Genomic DNA, 21,516 nt, shown 5'->3' on the forward strand with positions numbered 1-21,516 from the left:
TAAAAATTATGTGCACATTACAATAAATCCAACATTTTTACTAATTAAATAAACTAAGAATTAAGCTTGACAATAACTGCTTGCATACAAACATGAGGCCAATGTTTGAACCAGCATGAATTTACTGCATATAAAATACTATTTATTGAATAACAATTTCTGGATTTATCTACATAAGAGGCAAACTGATAAATGAACATGATATGCTAAAACTCATTAATTCATGTGCACACAAGTATGGGGAAAATTAAGAACTATCTTTGGGAGAATAAAGAATTAAACTTGGTTCACTATGTTAACTTTTGGGTTCCTTGCCATGGTATGTATGTACTGAGATTTATGTGCACAGAAATCCATTTGCTTCTGAAGAAAGTTTTCTATATATTAATCAATTGTTTGCAGAATATTAACCCCCCTTTTTCAGGGTTTCAGCATATTTCAGCATTTGAGATTTGAGGGGCTATTTTTCATGATGAGCAGTGCAACAGAATAGCTTAAGAAAACGCTCTTTCTTCCCCATTTTCTGCAGCTAGAAAAGCTGTACACAAAGAACAAGACTTCTGTTCTCCAGTCTTTTTAAAGAGATCTTAGAAAGAAAACATATAATCCAATAATTTGGATTGGGATGAATTATTGCTCATCTAAGAGTGGCTGAAAAGGTGGTTCTCAATTTCCACTGATTGAAGGGCCCTGTGATAACTTGGTGATATTAGCCTCAACAGTCCTTTCTGGTTCACCTTTTTTTTCAATGTTAGCAATGCTTTACAACAATCTCCCTGATAACATATGCTGACATACATATACAAGTGAATCATCATCAGAAAAATCTACATGCAAGCTGTATGCAGTTAAGGCCTGGACTTAACCTCACTGGACCTCAAAACTCTTGATCAAACATGTGAATTGCATTCAATACTCAAAACTATTGTTTAAACACCTCAGGCCTTCCTTCCTTAGGCATACTGAGCACGCAAGCATCTGTGCAGGAGGAAAGGCTTATCTATTTTCATTTTTATGTTTTAGTCTAAAAAACAATTAAAGATAACAGATTTCTAACAGCCAGGTCGATAGGAACTACCTTCATATTGCTTCCCATCTACCAAACCTAATTCTGGATTGCTGCCTCATCTCTTCCAGCACCATATATAATGCTTGTGGAACAGCCTGGCAAATCTTGTTCTTAAAATTCTGCAGAAACAGATGGCACTCAGCCACAATAGAGAGCATCACATAAATGAAAGGAAAGCACATTCACTGGTGAGGTTATGAAGCAGAAAAAGTGGTGGCAAAAAAAAAAACATAAACAAAACCAACAAACAAGAAGGTAATACAAAGATTAAAAGGAAGACAATTTAAGAAATCTTGCTCTGTTAGAAAAAGACTTCACCAGTGACTGATAAGAGATACTGTTACTTAAGGTAACATTCAGATGTTACCTCAGAAAGTGCAGGCACTTGGATAAAAAAACTGAAGGGAGGAAAAAGCATGTTTTATTGCCCCTCTGCCTCCCTCCCCTCCCCTTTATTTTAATTAAACAGGTATAGAAGGGACTCTGTGATATCAGCTAGCCTGCTTCACAGTCCCCAAGGCAGCACCAATCCTAACTGCTTGTACAGCTGGCTCTGAAAAACTTAACAAGGTTATGTGTGAAGCGACAGTTCACACATGCCGAGACTCTCATGAACACAGCTGCCTTTGCTATGTCATGCTTTACATAATTTTTTCCCTCCAGTTAAATACTCTGATCTCTTCACAATTAAATGAGGTGTAGTTTTGCAAGCTTTATTAGCTCTCTCAGTGCCTTTTATTCCTTTCTGATACTCCTTATATATTAATAAGCTAGTAATACATTAGCCCAATTCCTAAATTGTTTTGTTAAAGAGCTCATCAAGTTTCTATAGGCAGGTACCAAATTATATGAAGATACTGATGCCTCTTTAAATTTAGCCACTCCTTTTCCCAGAATATTACCACTTTTATTGGCTTTTATTAGCTATTAAACTGCCAGCCCAAGATTTTGCAAGACAAAAATAATTTAATAAACCTTCTACTTGGAGCAGTTCATTTCAAGGTATAACAACAGCACTGGCAAAAATTTAACTATAAAATGCTACGTCAGCAGCTTCATTATATCTAAACACTGTATGTGTTTGAAAGCAATATATCAGAATACAGGAAGAGCCAAGTACAATCACTCATAAGAAGACAAGGCAATTTTAAGACAAACAGAAGCATGAAAATAAAAAATTAAATTGTTTGGCTGCAACTGCCTTTTCCATCATGGCATAATGACTTCCCCGCATAATTATTAACTCTATTACTAAAACAAAACCAAAATGTCTACACAAACATCTAACAAGGCGCCCCAAACCCTTGTCTTAATGTATTTTTCAAATTATTTTACCCAGAACAAACAGAACTGAATCAAAAGGAACGTGACCAGCAGGTTGAAGGAGGTCATCCTACCCATCTGCTCTCGCGAGACCTCACTTGGAGTATTGTGTGCAGTTCTGGTGTCCTCAACATCAAAAGGACATGGAACTGTTGGAACAAGTCCAGAGGAGGGCCATGAGGATGATCAGGGGACTGGAGCACCTCCCGTATGAAGACAGGCTGAGGAAGTTGGGGCTGTTCAGCCTGGAGAAGAGAAGGCTGCGTGGAGACCTCATAGCAGCCTTCCAGTATCTGAAGGGGGGCTATAAGGATGCTGGAGAAGGACTCTTCATTAGGGACTGTAGTGATAGGACAAGGGGTAATGGGTTAAAACTTAAACAGGGGAAGTTTAGATTGGACATAAGGAGGAAATTCTTTACTGTAAGGGTGGTGAGGCACTGGAATGGGTTGCCCAAGGAAGTTGTGAACGCTCCATCCCTGGTAGTGTTCAAGGCCAGGTTTGACAGAGCCTTGGGTGACAGTTTAGTGTGAGGTGTCCCTGCCCATGGCAGGGGGGGTGGAACTACATGATCTTAAGGTCCTTTCCAACCCTAACTATTCTATGATACTAACGAAAAGACAGATGGTGAGCAAATAGTACCAGACCTCACAGATGACACCATTTTCATATGAGAAAAGAATGAGCATTGGAAGTAGATGGAACATTTGAAGCCAAACAGCAGTGCAAAGTCACGATACAGAGAAGCTTTAGGAAAAACAAAACTCCAGCATTTCACAAAGGGTTTTTTTTTTTATCTCATTTGTTGGTTTAACTACCTTTAGACTAAAATATTTTTTTCACAAGTTTGTTTTACAATCCCAGCACTACGGTTCAGCACTTTCTTAGATCACACACCCTGGTTTATTCCCTATTTTTTCACCTGCTATAATTCTCTCCCACTGAAGTTTATAATTGATTTTCTGGAGTTCACAAGAAGCATTAACAATAACCCACAACCTAGCACATATGTCACTGTCTTCATTCTGATCATTTCATCCTCTTCATACAGCTAATTAAAAAGGAACACATATTAACTCAAGACAGCATCCAGTGTTCCTCAAACAGAAGCAACAGCTGTAAGAATATATGACTGCAAATACAAGTCAATACTAGTAAGACAAAACGATGGACACCTTTGCATTAATTTTGGCAAGCAAATTATTTTATTTTCAGGTTTTGCTTAGTATTGTGAATATAACTTCTAATTTGTACTGCAAACCTCTACTAAAAGCATCATCAATAAGCTGGCTTCTCTTTAAGTTCAGACCTGAATTTGCATAAACAAAATCAATAGTTCAATTTATGCCACATTTCCCTAGAAATTACAGTCTTGGTTGTATTTAGTAAGGTGCTGTAGATAAAAAATTATAAAAATTCTTCTACTGTTTAGCTCAGTATGAACAGCATTATTAAAAAGTTAAAACTGATGTTGACAGAACATGCTATTTCGATTAGAGAAATTTCTATTAGAGGTAATACAGATAAAAGCTATAGCTTTTGTCCTTTGCACAGTGTTTCAAATCTAAGTATTTGCATCTTCCTTCTGCTTAAATGCTCTTTAGGATTATGCTCAGATCTCTCTGAGTATTTTAATATTGCATTCCTCAGTAGAATGCCTAATTCTGACAGAGAACTTCAAATGCCTCTATAACAGAAACATGCTTATACACATGTGCAACAGTTTGCATATGCACACAAGCATAATGCCATTAATGGCAAGAAGAGGCTCACGATAATATGCATTTTAAAGTAATCTCAATGGATCACACAGGAATTATGTAGTTCTAAATTCCTCACTTTTAGGTATACAAAAGAGGATTTAAATCACAGAAAGTAATTTTTAAGCTTATGTACTTGAATACTTGCTTTAACTCTCAAATCTTCAAAGATTTAAGAGCAAAATCCAACAGGTTTCACAGTATAATAATTCTAGCTTCTGGGCTCTTAGTAATGGCCAAAAATGGTGTGGCTTCATCTAGTAAGCATGGGGGGAATAAGAGATGCAAGAAAGGGAAAATACATGGGAACTTATCTAAGGCTTTTGGTTTATGCTGAATTTCATTCAAAAGAAAAATAAGTACTATATTCTGCTTATGCCCCTCATAAAGCTATGCTAGTACTTTAGTCATGACCAGGACTATAAGTGCAAAGAATCATTATTTTTTCTTAACAACTGGATTACATAACTGTGCAAAAATTTTAAAGGAATTAGGAAGAAATATCTTCTGGGATTTTATTTCCATTAAAAAGGCAACTTTTTTTTTTTTCCTTAGGTTTATCTAGCAACGACAGCAATCAGAATAGAATATATTCCTCTATTTAGGACAAAAGTGAGTTGCCCCAACATGAAGCAACTCTGATTTGATATCGTGCGATATACATACGTAGCATTGCTTTTTGGATCACTTTTTGTCTTTCAAATATCTTGGTAAGACTTTGTAAGAAGTATTCCTGTATCTTCCACAGTAACTGTCAATTTTTAAAAATAACTCAAAATTCAATCATAATCTCCCACCTTCACAATCATATTACTATTACAATCAGCTTATTGAGCTCCCCAGTTTAGAACAATAAATACATTCAGAGAACAGAATTCATGTCAAACAGCAAGAGACTGTACTGTGTAGATCTTATTTACACACACGCACGCTCACATGAACACATAAAGTCTTTAACTGAAAGGAACACTTCTCCCAGTTGATTACATATTTCCCATAATCTCATGTACCCAATAAGAAAATGGGGTATATACGCTTTACTGTCACAACATACTCTGCAAAATATCTCCTCATTAAGTGTATAACTAAGAAAAAGAGCACAAGCAAAGTCTCATGGGTTCCAAAAGGGGGCATCTAAAGCCAAATGTTAAAACCCTTGCATCCTGCCTATTACAAGGTTTCAGTTCTTCATATTTATAAATTATCTTTTAATTCTGTTTGGTACTACACAAAGGAATGTAGTTTTCAACTACAGGCAGTATAATTTATATAGACGGTGCAAAGGCAAAAAAATTGAGGTTAGACAATTAATCCTATCACCTCTAATACAACACTGCAAGCAAAACCAGACATTTCAAAATAGTTCGCATTTTTTAGGATTAGATGGACAAAAACTATGCTTTGATTTGCAGAGTTCACTTCTACATTATGCTGGTGATGCCTAACACCCACCCCTGCCCTCTACATGCTACAAGGCTGTCTCTAGACCTTTCAGAACCATTCTGTCAGGTTTTCTGAATCTGCATATTCATGGCTAGATTTTTCATTTATTTTCCAACACAAACAAAACCAATAATCTTTCAGTGAAATTCAGCCCCACACTTAATTTCTCGTTACTTAGATGTCTACACATTCTGCCCAGTGATGTCTACATAAAGTTTTAGGGAAACCAACAAAGTAAACTCCATCAGTCAGTGTAATTGTATGCAAAACTTGCAACAACTCATCCCATCAAGAAGAAATACCTCTGGAGAGATATAAAAAAATCAAAGTTACAGATTTAACATACATGCATGCCCACAAAAGAGAGAACAGAGACTACTTTGCAATGTTATCTATAGCAGGCATTATGAAGCTTCCAGTGGAATGCAAAACTATTATAAAGTTGATATAAAGAATTACAAATGTGACGAATACAATCAGAGATTTTGATTTATGAAAATAATTTTGAGAGCGTACATAAACTTCTATGCAAATATTACTACATATTTATGTTGGCTGCATGGCTACATAATAAGTCTAAAATAATATTGAACATTACAATATTAGTCATCAGTTATTAATATTAGTCATTAGATATTAACTACTTACTATTAAGAGCCATGATATTGTCTGTTCCTGGATGATGGAAGTTTATTCCCATACGCCCTGCAATGTAAATAAAAGGTATTTTCAATGTTTTTCTTTCAAAATGGAAATCCAGTAATACAAAAAAATTGCTAAAGGGGATGAACAGTCAGGATAGCTCAATCTTCCATCTACTGAAGACAACTTTCCAAAAAATACACATTTACAATATTTAACATTGCAGTACCTTTATTATTATGTACTTAAGATATTGAAAATCACAAAATGAACTATGAAAATTATTATTTAATACAACCCTTTGCTTTGTATTAGGAAAGTATTACGCTTACCCTTTCAAAACAAGGCCTCAAAGTTCAGCCTTGCTGCAGTTATGCCATTTATAGTACGCTTCAAATAACAAAATACAGTATTTTAAAACATCCACTTAATTGGTAAAAATAAATCACTGTTTTCCATACTACCTGTGATACTAGGAGCTCCCAAGTTAATGGATCGATTGAGACAGAGTGCTTACACTGGTTTTGTATTATTTCCCTAAGAATGCGCTATGGCTTACTGTTTGAGGTAAGACACTGGGTTGGAGGGACCATTGTCACAGACTACATTCACGTGTACTTTGAAAAATACTGATTCTTGACCCATAATATGGGACTATCATATACAGAAGGTCCACCATGACATCCAAATAAATTCTGCCTGTGCCAGTTTCCAGGAAGCTGGAGAGATGCAAAATAGCACTTATTTTCTCAAGTGAGATCTAACAATGGAAAAGATGGCTTAACAAGATCTCTGATGACTTCGGGAACTAGAAGTAGGAACAAATTCACACATGGTTACTTTGATTCAAAGAAGACAGTCCCCAGAAATCTACTTTTACCATCAAGCCAAGAAATGAGACAACTATATTAACTGTTCAGATTGGTTTTAGATAGTATTTAGCTGAGCTGAACTATTAAAAACTTTACCTAAAGAAACTTCATAACAGGACTCACCCTCACCCCCCCACAAACCAATCTGAAATCTTTAACTGGTGTTAGTCCTTATTTCAAAAAAGATACACAAGGATCATTATAGCCACATAAAAATGATTTCAATTAAGTAAAGTAAGTAACTTAAGTTACTTACAAATGTTGTAAGCCATTTCATATGCTGTCTGTATCTCTAGATTTGCGGCTAAGTTTCGGATCTAAGGAAGAAGGCAGTTTACATTGGCACTCAAATATAGGAGGTCAAGACCCCCAAACTATACTGAAGAACCAATATGTAAGTTAAGTTCCTGTACTTCTGCAAAACCCTGTTTTAGCAAAAAAGCTTCTGGAAAGCAGAACTAAAGCCAATCTTCTCAAATTAGTTCCTATCAATAAGTTAAAGCCTTCTATTTCCAGTCACAGAGACTGCTGTGCTGCAGTTAATATTCTTTCTGAACAGATTCAACATGAAGTTTCAGTACAATTGTGGAACTAAGTCACAAGCAGTTTAAGAAAAACATATGCATTTTCTTCACATTATAGTTTTCTCATTCTTTTAGAAAAAAGTGCCACCACAGTAAGACTATGAAGCAAACAGCACCTTCAGAAAGAAGTGGGGGCAGAACAAGGTAAATAAAACCTGAATTTTTACTTTCCAGTTCCTTGAGCAAAGCTTTTTAAAGACATCTTCATTAATTACTTCAGATTTCCTAATGATAGGCAAAATTCTCCTATACACGTTTTCACATTAATCTGGCAGAAACATTAAAGCTGCTATCATTTCAGTTTATATAAGCTTATGCTAAAATATCTCCAAAATCTTGCCAGATGGACATTAATTCCCTTTTCCTTAATAGCATATTAAAAAACATAAGGTTACAGGTATTACTTGTACAGAGAAAAGGTGTATATATAATAATCTATACTTGTAACTAATACTTGTAAAAGGAAAAAAGGAACTGCTATAAAAAAAAATAGAGCAAAATTTGAATGCCTAATGCTTGGATGGGCTCTTCTGTTTTCCTTTGCTGAAGCTGAAATTCTGCTGTTTGACCAGCTTCAGAAATAGAATCATATCTGTGACATCTGGGTTTGTTTTTTCATCTCCCTCCAGGCTGTCACTGGACCAGGTGCTGCTTATGTGACATTTTGTCACCTGCCCTTGGCCTGCTATTTTTAAACAGTTCTTGTCAGCTCTCTTTTAAGAGGAGCAGAAAATACAGAGCAGCACAAGCAGAAGGACATGTTGCCACACTGAGCTAAGCAACAGTGTGGGATAATTCTGTGCATCTTCAGAGGTTCCCCAATGCAATTACATAGAAACAAATTAACGGAATGCTTTCAAAACACACCTGCATTAAAAGCATTCAAAACAGACTGGTAATGCACCAATCATATGACATTTAGTTACCAATAATTATATAGCCTTTCATATTAGCTACATTTTAATATCTTGCTGTTTGAAGCAAATCCTTCCATTGAAAAAGAGGCCATATGCAGATTACAGAAGTGCATAATTATCTAAGGAACAACAAGAGAGCACAAAAAGGAAATTATGAATTTATTAATTTAGAGTTGCAATGTAAAACTGTGAAATATAATTAAGAATATGAACTTTCAAGGACATATTTGGGCTAAAACCAGTAATTATTATCAGAAAACAATTTTAAGAAAAGCGCATGTATGTTACCTGGACCTTTACAAAGTCTATATAAGCACATATTTCTAATTACAGTTTTAAAATGGAATCTCTGCATAAAATTTCTGCTTTTTAAGAACCTTAAGACACAATAAGCAGAAACACAGAGAGAGCACGGAAGTTATGGACTCCAGCACTTCACTGAAGTCATAAATAGGAACTCTTCCAGTAACAACATCCCAGTACTTGTATTCAGTGTACATCTGCCATTTTCAGTTTGTTATCTTGGTTTCATAACTAACTACTGACTATATTTTCAATTATGTGCTTTGACAAGACACACTGATATTACTGCAGTTGGGCTGCAATAACAATCACTACCTTACTTTATGTCTTCTCAATTCCCAATTAAAAAAAATAATTAATCCAGTTCTATAATTCGTGATCTTTAAACGTTTCAGAATATAAATAAGAGCTTAACGATTCTTGTATAGACCAAGCTGCTCTTTTGCATATCTCATGTCATTAAATTCCTTAAATTCTCTCTCGTAGCAGCATTTGGAGAGACTTTTCTCACTGGGCTGCCTAAGTGCTCTGCTGCATGTCCAACATCATGCTTGCCATGGCTGAGAGCCCAGTTCTACTTCCTAGAGCACATGTCAAACATGTGCATCTTCTTCTCTGTATTATACTGGAAATACAATGATGTTAAATGGAATTTAACTTCACCTCATTCATTGCAGAAGAAAGTAATGATTTTGAAACAATTCTGAAAGCTTTCCAATAACTTTAGGACGTACACCCTTTCCACATAAGAATCTCTTTATTACATCTTTTACAAATAGATAACCTGATTTCTTCTAATTGCTTAGATAATTTCAAGTTCCATGAACACTTCTGAGAAAGAATGTTATTCCAGAAACAACAAACCTGGATATCAGCACACTTCTACCACTATTCAGTTTCTTAACAATATCTAGAGCCGGGCTTGTCTATAGTGGTCCCCCTAGTCGCTACTTTAAAATCCACTATTTTTAGCAGATCTTGACCCTTATGTGCACAATCTGTTTACACCTAAATATAAAACCTATCTTTGATTTCATCTTTCTATATGTATGCTGGTATTACCATTATTTTCCCATGTCTGAAACAAACACCAGTGATTAATCAGTTATATCTATAACTAGTGCTTTTGCTTTCAGAGATTTCTCAATTAATTTTCTCTTTTTATTAATTTTCTCAAATGCTCTACAGTTTGTTGAAATCAAACTTGTGAAACCCTAATCAGCTCCTGGACATGAACACTCAGTGAAGGATTTTTAAGATTACAATTACCTATTCTCATCATTTTCATGTCACAATCAACATTCCAAGAAACAATGTTCCTTGGTTATATATTGAGTAAAACTTCTTGCACTGTTATACCTCATGCCTTTCTCAAAGACAAACCACTCACCAATTCAGCAACTGGTATTTGGCATGAGATTTGCTAGAAAATGTCCTGAACATAGTTGGAATGAGAACTTCCTCTCACATATTCCTTAAGATCATTGTTGGTATCAATTACAAGTTATGACTACAGACTCCAGTGGCAAGGTCAAATGAAACTGCTAACAGGACTAGATCTGCTATTCTTCCCTAGTAATAATATCTTATCATTCTTATCTAGCTAATTATTTCAAAATTGGTGCCAACAAAATGCATTACAAAACAGCGACAGTTATTTGGATGGATAGGTAGCAAGTGGGGTAGTGCAAAGACCAGACAACCAAAAATGTGCAAGTATCCAAGGAAGACCAATATTCCCTCAAATATCTGAAACAAGATGATTATTTTGACCCATATGTATTTGGGGGTCTAGTTCACAGCACAACCTAACAGCTCCCCACACATAAACCCATACCCCAAACCATGAGTCTTGGCTCCATGATTCACAAATGGCACAAGATTCAGAAGCATGAAGCATGTGTGTGTATATGCATGGATATGTGTATACACAAATTTTAACCACTTTTACATGACTAGACCTCAGACCATTCTCTCTCCTATCCTTTCAAAAATAGACAGCTGAAAGTGATGCTACATTAACTCAACATAAATACCCATACTTCTCAAAACATTTGAAAAGCAAGAACTGTGTAAGCAAGTGTCTGCATAAAGAATTATAGAAATAAAAGGTAACTCCCTGAAGAACCTTGTTAGTTCCCTCCCTCCCTGCTTATTTTTAAGTCTATCTGCTATATGATCATATCCATAATTTAAACACCTACTTGGGACTTAAATACCTTACCATACTCAGCAGAACAAACATACTATTGTTTGCCAGAAAGGAAATACAAAGCACTATTACTGTGTTTACACATACATATTTTTACTGTGCAAGCACATATTGCGACAATGCAAACTAAAGTGTATAATCATCAGCTAGAATAACAGCTGATAGTAATAAAGCTTGCTGATACTTCTTCCTATCAGTGACTAAACAAATATATGCCATCAGTAGAGAAAATAACCGATAAAACGTAACAACAAATACACTATGAAATGCACTCTTCATAATTACATTGCTCCAATAAAATACAAAGTTCTTGCATATATTTCAGTAGTGCAAACATTTTCAGCTTGAAAACAGTTACATTTCCAAAACATTAGTACTTTAAATGCAACACGTGATGAACATGAAAAGAAAATTGGCTTTACTTGTAAGGGGTAGACAACCATATGTACACATATTTCCATACTACAGATAGTTCTTAATCTTTATTCAAAAGTGGTATTCTTATTGGCCAGTTTGGGGGGAATAAACCAACCCAATATGATAGAGCCTTTCATTAGCAATCCGTTCTAAAACACACAAACCCTCAAACAGTAGAGAAGTGAGAAGGAAGAAGTATATAAATACATGGAAAAAAAAAAAAAAAAAAGAAAAAAAAACCCTGGAAATAAGGAGAAAGAAAACTTGATATCTGCTACCACCACTCCTTAAACTAAACAAAGCAAACACAAATCCCCCACCAATCTTGTCCAAACGAGATTCAGCAGGTCAAAGACAAGGACAAGCTGGGTGCCCGCAGCAAATTAGTAAGTATGATCATACTATGTGATCACAGAAGAAAGCACTTAATTTAAGAAATACGAACTATTTAATGGCCATTTTGTACTGAATCAAGAAAAAACAAAAAACATACACCACCAAAAACCCAAACAAACAAAAACCCCCCAAAAACTAAAGAGGATTTTCTTAAATAAGCCGTTTTAAATTGATAGAAAACAGAATACATTTCCTGTAAAAGGATTAGCTTGAGTGGCCTAATTTAGCACACAGAGATGTGCAGACACATCTGTCTGCTCATGCTGGTTTTCATGTGCATTTACAGAAAGGTGTCTGATGAGCACTGAGATCCTCAGAAATGCTGTCACAATGCACTTTTTCTAATGACAGTGTTGCAAAAAGCTCTGACTGGGGAGCACCATTTCTAGGACTGAGATGACAACATTTTTTCTATTTGCACGACCTTTGTGTTCAGCTGCTGACTGCAAATACAAATACAACCTGTTCACCTTCACTTTCCTCAGGTCATATCGCAAACCTACTGCTTTGCTTATGAATAGCTTATGAACAATTAGAGCTGAACAAAATCCGTTGGCATACACTGAAGTTAACTGAAGACAAAAAGTTCCATTCTATATGTATTATATGTATTGTATGTATCTATAGGTATTATAATATTGTCTAAACTGCATACAATCTTCAAGCACTGCTGTCAAACCTCATAAACAATACAGTTAAGTTAAAGGTAAACAGGACATATTAAATTTTACTTAGTTTTCATATGACCTGATACAGTCTTTACGACAGTTAAAAAGTAGTAACCCCAGTAACCTCAGTTTCCTGCTGTGCAAATATATGGGTGTCCTTCATATTAAGTATTGAAAATTTAGATTAAAAAGTTTCCCCACAGATGCTGTTTCCACTGCCGAACTGCTGTATATTTATATTCAAAGTCTCCAACAATCTCAGAATAACAAATACTTATATAGTCATAGAGTATGTACTTTCTACTGAAATGACATAATTAACATATATTTTATGTATCCTTCTACAGTAAAACATCCATTAGTTTTAATAAAGCCTGCTTCTGAAATTCTTGTACCTGTGTTGTCTCCAAATATTCATACTTGAAGACCTGTCACATTGATACTTTCTGAAAACCTCAGATTTTATTGTTAGTTGGGGATTTGCACATTATGAAGTTTGTTTCGATTCCGATTTAGAATAAACCCCAAATATTTGTTACCTTCTGTAACAGTAAATTTAAAATAAATATTTCAAAGGGACATGATTTCTCTAGTCAATTTAATTTCAATTCAGTTTCATGACCTATCAGTAGCACATGTGCATAGCATATGATCTAACACAGCTGAAATATTTTATTTGATTATTTAAAAATAGAAGAAAGGCAGCTGCTAGTTACTACTGATAAAAATATTTTTTATAGATCAGAATGCCTCTGTTTGTGTTGTAATGCAATACTTTGACATGGATAAACATATTGCAACAGTGACATATTACACCATAGACAGGAGACACTTTGATGTAGGAAAGAAATGTTTTAGTCAGTAATAAGTAGCATCTACCCAAAGTTATCCTGATAATTCAGTTCTGCCCTACAGCATTAGGTAGAAGTAGTACATACACACGAACAAGTTACAAAAGACACCCTTTCCTTGCTAAAGCAAAACCCTCTCCCATGTTTTTGTAGCGTATGATATATATTACTGGCAACTCAGAAAATAAATAAAACAGTTCAGGAAAACATCTCAGAAGACACTGCACTGTTCTGTCACATAGGCCTGGTTATGTGACAGGGAACACAGGGAAGAATCGGATACCCTTCACCACATACAGTAATTTGCCTTTAATGAGAAGTTTAACAATTCCCTTACTGCACTTTTTCCCTCCTTCTGAAAGGAGAAAGGGATTTATGAGTATAGCCTCAAGGAAAAGAAAGATGTTGAAGCTGGTCTTGATGGCAGAGAACGCAGGTAAAGAAGTCTGCCTAACTGTCTTGGGAGAAAAGAAAATGAGGCTTCCTTTTTAATGGGTTTACATTCTTTAGATCTCAAAGAATGAAAATGGCAAACAGTTTATAAAGTTACACAGTTCCCTGACTACAAGGACAGAAAGATGGAAACCTACAGCAGGGTACCCCTATCTTGCAGAAAAAGACGAGGGAAAAAAAAACAGTTTTAGACAAACAAAATAAGAGCTGACACTGAACAGCTTCTCCCAAGATGGGACTCAAGATAAAATGCAACATGGATGGATAAGCTGGTAATTTATCATAGTCCAGAAGCCCCAGAGCTAGGTATCAAATCTCTCTTACTGCAAGAAACACCCAAAAAAACCTAGGTGACCCTAGCTTTCCTAGCTGGAGAGCACCACGCCAGCCTGCCAATCAGACTGAGTTAGCACTCACTCAATATAAGTAATTCAATATTGCAAGACGGAGGATCAGTTAGTTTCTGCTGCACTAACAATCCTTCAGCCTTTCTCTTGTTCCACACTTGAAAGTAACACCCCCAAAAAAGTTGCTTAATCACATGCCCTCTCAAGGCCAAGTGGATCATGCTTTAAAAAAAGTGACCTACTCTGGTGACCTTGAAATAAACTGAATTTCCATAGCCTTCAGGACAAAGTCTGATCACACCTCAGATCCAGAGAAAGTGTGAAGCTTCAACTACTGTGAACAAGAGGATAGACTCTTCCTCACCCCGAGCTTCTTCACTACCTCCACTGAACAATGCAGAGCATGAGGAACTTATATCCCACAATCAGATGAAACACATCACAGAAACATTTTAATTTGGTCTTCACATTAGAATCTGTTACTGTTAACCCCCATCCACATTCTAATCTGAAGCCGTTGTTCTATATCCAAGATAGTTACTTTTTGTTTCAAATATCTGCCGAGATGTGAGTAGGCACATATGCCAAGAGGGACTATGTTCCAAGCAAAGTTTCAACCTTCAGATAAACCACCTGCAATATTTTACTAATGAATACATATATGCCAGTACTTCTAAAAATACTCATTTGCTGAAGACTTTGTTGCCAGCAGCAGGCTGAAATGATCCTGAAATAGCTCCACCGGCTTTGTAACATGCATGGGAGGATCCAAAACATGTATAGATTTTCTACAATTAAACCTTCCTGTGTTTTTAAGATCAGAGGTTTTTCATACTGATCTTTTAACCCCTTTTGCTTAAAAATCTGGATAGTAAATACAAGGCCAACTGACATGCAAGTGTTGTTAGCTAAAATTGTTTGACAAAACAAGGCTTGTTTACCAAAAGGTGAACAATTTAAAAGGTCATTTGAAAGCCATCTCATTTTGTCTGATCACTTGTTAAACCAGGGCTTTTGTGGTTCTTTTACTTTCCATCTATGCAAGAAAAAGCTGCCCCTGAGAGACAGTCACAGATGTCAGCAGAAGGAAAGATTTAAAGGGAAAAAAACCCATACCTAGTTTACTATGAAAGACAAAGAAGGTTAAATGAGGAGGAAGTGGCTCTGAGAGTTGGTTAAGTTAGTATGATTCCAGAAAGAAGAGCTGAAATTTTGCACAAGGTGCATCCACACAGGAATGTCTAGAAGGAACTGAAAAGCAAAAAATCAAGCTGAAGTACATAACAATGACTTAAGAAACAAGCAAAAGCAAGCAGGGCAATAACTTACTTTCACAAGGTGATTGCAAACAAAAATGTGCTACTACTCTAAGGAGGAGAGACAGAGGAGAGTGGGATAAGTAAGAAAAAAAGCAAGAGAGCTTAGAAGACAAGATTAAGTGAAATCTGAGGAAGGTACAGAGAAGGACAGTAGTTGAAAACCTTCTGCATCTTTAGCAGAGAAAATTGGAGCTACGGGTGAAGAGTCAAGACCAATTTTCATGGAAAACGCAATAATAAAATGCAAAAGGAAAACAATTGGACAAGTGTATCAATGTTTGCAGAAAAAATAGGTTTTTCTGAAAAGGATTCTTTTGAAATACTAATACTGTTTAATACAGAGGAAGACAACACATCTTGGAAGGGAGAATTAATATCCTGGAACAGTCACTGCTATGAACGTTAGCAGTCATGCTGCATAGTGTGAAAACAGGAGAGGAAAGTGCACAGTATGTCAAGGCAAAGCTGGAGGTTAGCAAAGTAAGCTGTCTAGTCAGAGAGGAGGAAAAGAAAGCAAGAGAGAGAATTAACTACATCAACGGGAAAAAATACAGCTGGGGCGAAACAGACAGAGGTAACTAACAGCAAACATTATTTCTCCAACAGTTACTAGACTGGAAGCTGAAGAAGAACTAAGTAACAAGGCCAGGCGGCCAAACAGGTGAGCAGCACTGAGTGAGAAAATGAGATAGTTAAAAAAAAGCACATCCAGTAAGTGACAGAAATGTTTGTTAGAGCAAAAACAGAGCTAACAGTTCCACTGGCAAATGGAACAAGTAAACTCAAACTTTCAATTAATAGCCAACTCTTTGGTTTTACTTTCTGAGCACAAACAGTTCCTACTGCTCTCAAATATCCATTTAAGGTAGACTGTTTCCTACATAAATTGTTAACCTAGTAGAGATGAAAATATTAAGTTTGCTTTGAAAAGTATACTTTTTTCAAAAAGTAAGAAAATACTTTATGAAACTAAGAATTTCATTTCTACCTCATGCAAAACACCAACATTAAATAGCATTATGACCCACAGGTGCAGCTGTGGAATATGCCACTTGCAACACTTACACAGGTTAGCTTAGCTGAGTACTGGAAAGTATTCTTGATAGAATGACCCAACAACATAGAAGAATTAAATATTTTCACGCACTATTATTTTATGTGCTAATATTTCTATTAGAAAAAATGAATTGTTTTAAGGAAACAAAATTGCACTTATATGATGTTAAAATCTTTTTCTAGAGTCCTACTTTTCTAACCCTATCCTTCTCATTTTCTTCCACATCCAGGTTCATATGGAAATTCATTCTTAAAAAAAAATAGTCTCTATTAGTATATTTAAATAAATACCAATTTAAAAACAACATGGGAGTTTTAGGTAGAATTAACAGGATACAATAAGTGCTTATATCTACTTACTAGAAATTGGGATTTATTCCTGTTTTTTTTGTTTGTTTTTTAAATACCAGCTATATGAAATATATCCAGCAGAAATCTCAGTTTTGGTTTTTGTATATTTCAGGTAAACATTATTTTGGAGAACTAAGGTCAGAATAGACATGAGACAGCATTTCTTGCCATTTTAGACATCTGAATAATGGCTAAAGACAGATGAAGCATACAGCACAGCAAATTTCAAGGTAACAGTGGAGAGCACCACCTTAAAAGAACTGAGAGCACAGAATCCAGTTTGGTATGGTTGTAGAAAAAACACCACAAAAAATCTGTATCCAGAAAGACAGTGAAAAAGGCACAAAACCTCAGACCAAGAAAAAGTGTTTTTCTATGTAATATGTAAATAGAGAGGGAAGCAAATGAGGCAATCATGACATTGGGAAAGTGTGTATATAAGTATTAGCATGGCCACACACAACTGGATTTCTTCTCTATCAATTCCAGTGTCCTGACTTCTCAGTGTTTCGTAATCATATTTCCTTTGTGTACAGCTTAGTATTAGCTACCATCTTCAAAGTGAGCAAGAATGCATGTAAGCAAGAATGTCTGCCTATTTTTAAACTTAACCAATGAAAGAATAAGAAGAGGAGTGTGCAGGTCAATCAGGAATATTTGTTCATTGAAATGTTGCCACCACCTTTCATTATTCAGTATCAGCCGAGTATTAGAAATGGTTTGTTTCATCTCCAATGCCACAGCTGGTAGAACAAACACAGTTTAGTAGCATAAATAATCAAAACTCTCCCGCCATTTAACAACATCCTAATAGCTTTTGGTTCCCCTAACAGTTTGAGATCCAAATTAAGATACTTAAAAAAAAAACAAACCCTAAAAAAAACCCCAACAAAACCTGAAACATCTGTAGAGTGATTGTTTTAGAACCCTGTATACTACCTGATGATCCCAAAATAAGTCACATTAACTTTGAATAAGATATTGAAGAAACAATTGGACTTCAGTTTCACTACACCTTTTCTGAACTGAGTGACTGCAGCAGGAGACACAACTGTGCTATTTGCTGTTACACAAAACCAACTTTCAGAAATGCCAGTTAGTTTTTACAATGCTTGTGCACTCACAAGAAATGTATGCAGATTTTACCTGATCTTCCTATAGTACAGATGATTATCTTAAGATGTGAAAACAGAAGCTTTTCATAACTGACAACTCATTCATTAGCAAAAAGTTTATAGCGAAACTGAAAAGCTGATTTTTGTTTAAACACCAAGCAAGCATGGACATATGAATATTCCTAACCTGTAAAATGATTCCTCCACATTATATCAGCGAAACTCATTGGTGGGCCACTGGGAGGGTAGTGTTTACCTTTCAGAGGCTCATGATCAGTCCTTATCATATCCATTAAGGAATTTTCCAAAGAGTGCAAGTTAAAAGTGTCATAGGGCCTATTCCGGTCCTAGAAGAGAAAGGAAAAAAAAAGGAACAAAAAGAAAAGAAACTGTTTTAGAAAAAATCATTTTCTAACACAGGCTCATTTCTTATTTTATAAAACTTCAGCATCCAATTCTACATTTCTTCTGGATAGAACTTTTTATATTACAAAAATAATTGATAAATACAAGCTTACAGTTGTTAAACTGATACCCTTTCATTTTGCAATTTTCACTAGTACAGCTATGCAGGAGGCTTTTTAATATCTTCAAAGTACACATACAAACATTAGTTAATTCTAAACATCATTTAAACAGGAACTTAGACATAAAGCAACAGTAATGTTTACATTTGAGAAGTTAAACTGTTTCAGAGTTCAGAGATTTTTGTTTTGCAGCTTCATCATCTGCATCACAGTGCTACCTCCACATCAGAGCAAAAGCAAGCAATGCTCAAGATGCCAGCAGGCACATTTATTCCAGAAAGTACCAAGCAATTTTTCAGACATCTAAAATGAATCTCACAGAGTTGAGGAAAGTACACCAGATGCAAAACAAAACAAAAAGCAACACTTTCATAAGGGCACTCAAAAACCTGAGCAAGATTTTTTAAAATCTCTCATTTTAAATTCACTGTAGTTCTGTTTCTAGTTTTCAAGAAAAAGCAAAACAGAAAAAACAAAACACCCTAACAAAACACAACAGACAAACCCAAAACCCACCAACAAACAAACAAAAAGAAACAAACCACCGACCCACAACCAACCTTTAGCAGGCCTATGAAAATAACCAGTTTCAAAGGTCAGGAACAACGTTATAGAGGGAGTAATCTCTTCATGCCCATGTACCCACAGTACGGTACACAATGGGGGAGCATAAGAGAACAGCCCCTTGTAGTCAGACAGTTTCTAAAAAACATTAACTATCTTATTCTTATCACTACTACTAAAAAACAGTAAAGAACAAGTATCTAAAAGAGCAGTTTTCTTTGTACATTGTAGTAGGCTACAATTAATCAAGAGTGGTATAACATTCTAGTGTGCAAAATGAAACCTTCATTGTAAAATGCTCCCAAAATTATGGAAAAATGTTTTCCACATACTGGTTTCTTCAAGATAATCTTCCTGCTTTAAAGAATAAAATTTAAAAATCCTCTGACAAAAAGCAGCAGCATCCACTGAAAGTGTAACAAAATTTTTCTCTTAGTATAATTTCTCTTGAACTCTCTTTCTTAGGTTGTCTTTAAATAAAACTAAAGAAGATAATAAGTCCACTGGTATAATTCAGCTTTCTTTTAATACTCCTGTTCTGGAATTCAAATAAATGCACATGTTATTAAGTTAGCTGCTACAGAAAGCTCCAAAATACAGATCATCTTACCGCAAAAATCTCATATTCCCACAGTCTGCCTACTTTAAACTGAAGATTCAGCTTCCCTTCTCCAACATGTCAATTTTCTATAAGTGAACTAGCACTGTACTCTTCACACATATCATCTATTATAGCATTTTTTTGGCAGTCAAATATGATGTACAAAGAATAATACTTGATTTCTGTTAGAAGCTATACTGAGCATTAAAGTTGAAATGAGTTCACCGATTCTCAATTTCATTGTTGACGATTTTTAAGTTTTCTTCAGCTGCTTAGAATGCCAGCATTTGGATGCTGTATTTAAAAGTGTACTTGTTCATCTATCCAAGTGCATCAATACATACCGAATATAAAGTCAAACTGATGCCCAGGAAATCTAAAACAGATATTGAGGAAAGAGCCCTCCAAAAGAAAACAAAGCAATGTGTAGTACAAGGGTTTATTTCATATTCACTTCCTTAACAAAAATGCAAGGGTAGATAGAAAAGAAAAAGTATAACTTAGATGTAAAAACATGCCATTCTTGTGCTATATTAGTGACTTGATCAAATAGGTTCTGTATTACTCCCTCAAAGCAAGAATTTGAGTTGTCTTTTTCTATTTGTTTTTTACAAATACATTTTATATACCTATACTGTGAATACAGGTCAGGTGTTACAGTACTGAAGTAGGGCACATTTCTGAAGAAAAAGCATGAAAGCAAATACACAGTTTATATCATAAATGGGGTGGGGAAGTATTTTTCAGTTAGATCAGTCCCCTGATCTGGTTTACTATACAGCTGTAGCAGAGCTGAGCTGGCAAAACCAACACTTGCTGGAGAGCAAAAGGGCAGGATTGCTGCTTTTGCCACAATGATAGTTTGTTCCAGCGTCAAACATTCCAGAAATTACAGTCTTAGAGGTCAGAAGGAGTGAGTTCAGAAGAGGACACAGCCTGCAAATTGAATGTAACTGTCCTTTTATTAACATACATATGCTATATTTTAAGTATGCCACTATAGCAGCAAATGCCTGGGACATCCTACTTTGTTTTAAAGCTTCCAATAGAACTGTGCACATGGACATGTGAAAAAAGGGACAAAAAAAGCATAGCAATGAAGGCAAGGCTATACTGGATGGGTTTGCTAGAATGCAGGATCTTTCTAACCTTGTAAGAGTCATACAAACCTGCAACATTATTAAATTAGACCCACATTGGACACAGGAAGATCAACTGAATCAACCCCCTTTACTTAGGCAACTGGAACACTTCCCACTATAGTACTTGAGCAAATAAGTACATAAATTTAGTAAACGAAAAGAAATTTAATAAAAGAAACTCAGTAAACGAATTTAAACAAGAAATTTAGACACAACAGATTTTTACAAATTTGTTGTGGCACATGCAAGTATAATGCATGCTGACTACAGATTTTGTAGTGTGGATGACAAAATGAACAAGTCGGAACTAACATTCTAGCTCCTAAGTAAAAGGGCTACTACAATTAGTAGCTTTCATTTCAGTAGGAACTCATTTGTACTTGGCAGATTTCAAGCTTGTTTCCTAAATTCTGCAATTTCTTCCAAGAAGGCTGGTGCTTCAGCACACACATGCACAGGATGATGCTTCCTTATTTGTCCACATGAACAGGTTCTCCTGGTTTTGTGAACTGATACTGTTCCTTTTCCCAGATCTGCCTTTTGCATTGTTTCCACAGGTTACCGATATACTGCCAAACAATCCC

At 35.5% G+C, this 21,516-nt stretch overlaps 1 protein-coding gene across 14 annotated transcripts in view; it reads right to left on the reverse strand.

The window, feature by feature from the left end:
• Positions 1 to 21,516, reverse strand: part of CPEB3 (cytoplasmic polyadenylation element binding protein 3) — a 93,120-nt gene that overhangs the window by 42,625 nt on the left and 28,979 nt on the right. For 9 of the 14 annotated variants that reach the window (XM_057402302.1, XM_057402303.1, XM_057402301.1 and 6 more), the window contains exons 3-4: positions 18,286 to 18,445; positions 6,244 to 6,300 (exon numbers count right to left, since the gene is read on the reverse strand). In XM_057402302.1, coding sequence (XP_057258285.1) covers positions 6,244 to 6,300; positions 18,286 to 18,445 — 217 coding nt within the window. The remainder of the gene's footprint in view (positions 1 to 6,243; positions 6,301 to 18,285; positions 18,446 to 21,516) is intronic. The other 5 variants (XM_057402306.1, XM_057402304.1, XM_057402298.1 and 2 more) reach the window with 2 other exon arrangements.

This window comes from Pezoporus wallicus, unplaced genomic scaffold, assembly GCF_028554395.1.
Source record: "Pezoporus wallicus isolate ANWC-B61680 ecotype Strahan unplaced genomic scaffold, APGP_CSIRO_Pwel_v1 contig_6787, whole genome shotgun sequence".
NCBI lineage: Eukaryota > Metazoa > Chordata > Aves > Psittaciformes > Psittacidae > Pezoporus > Pezoporus wallicus.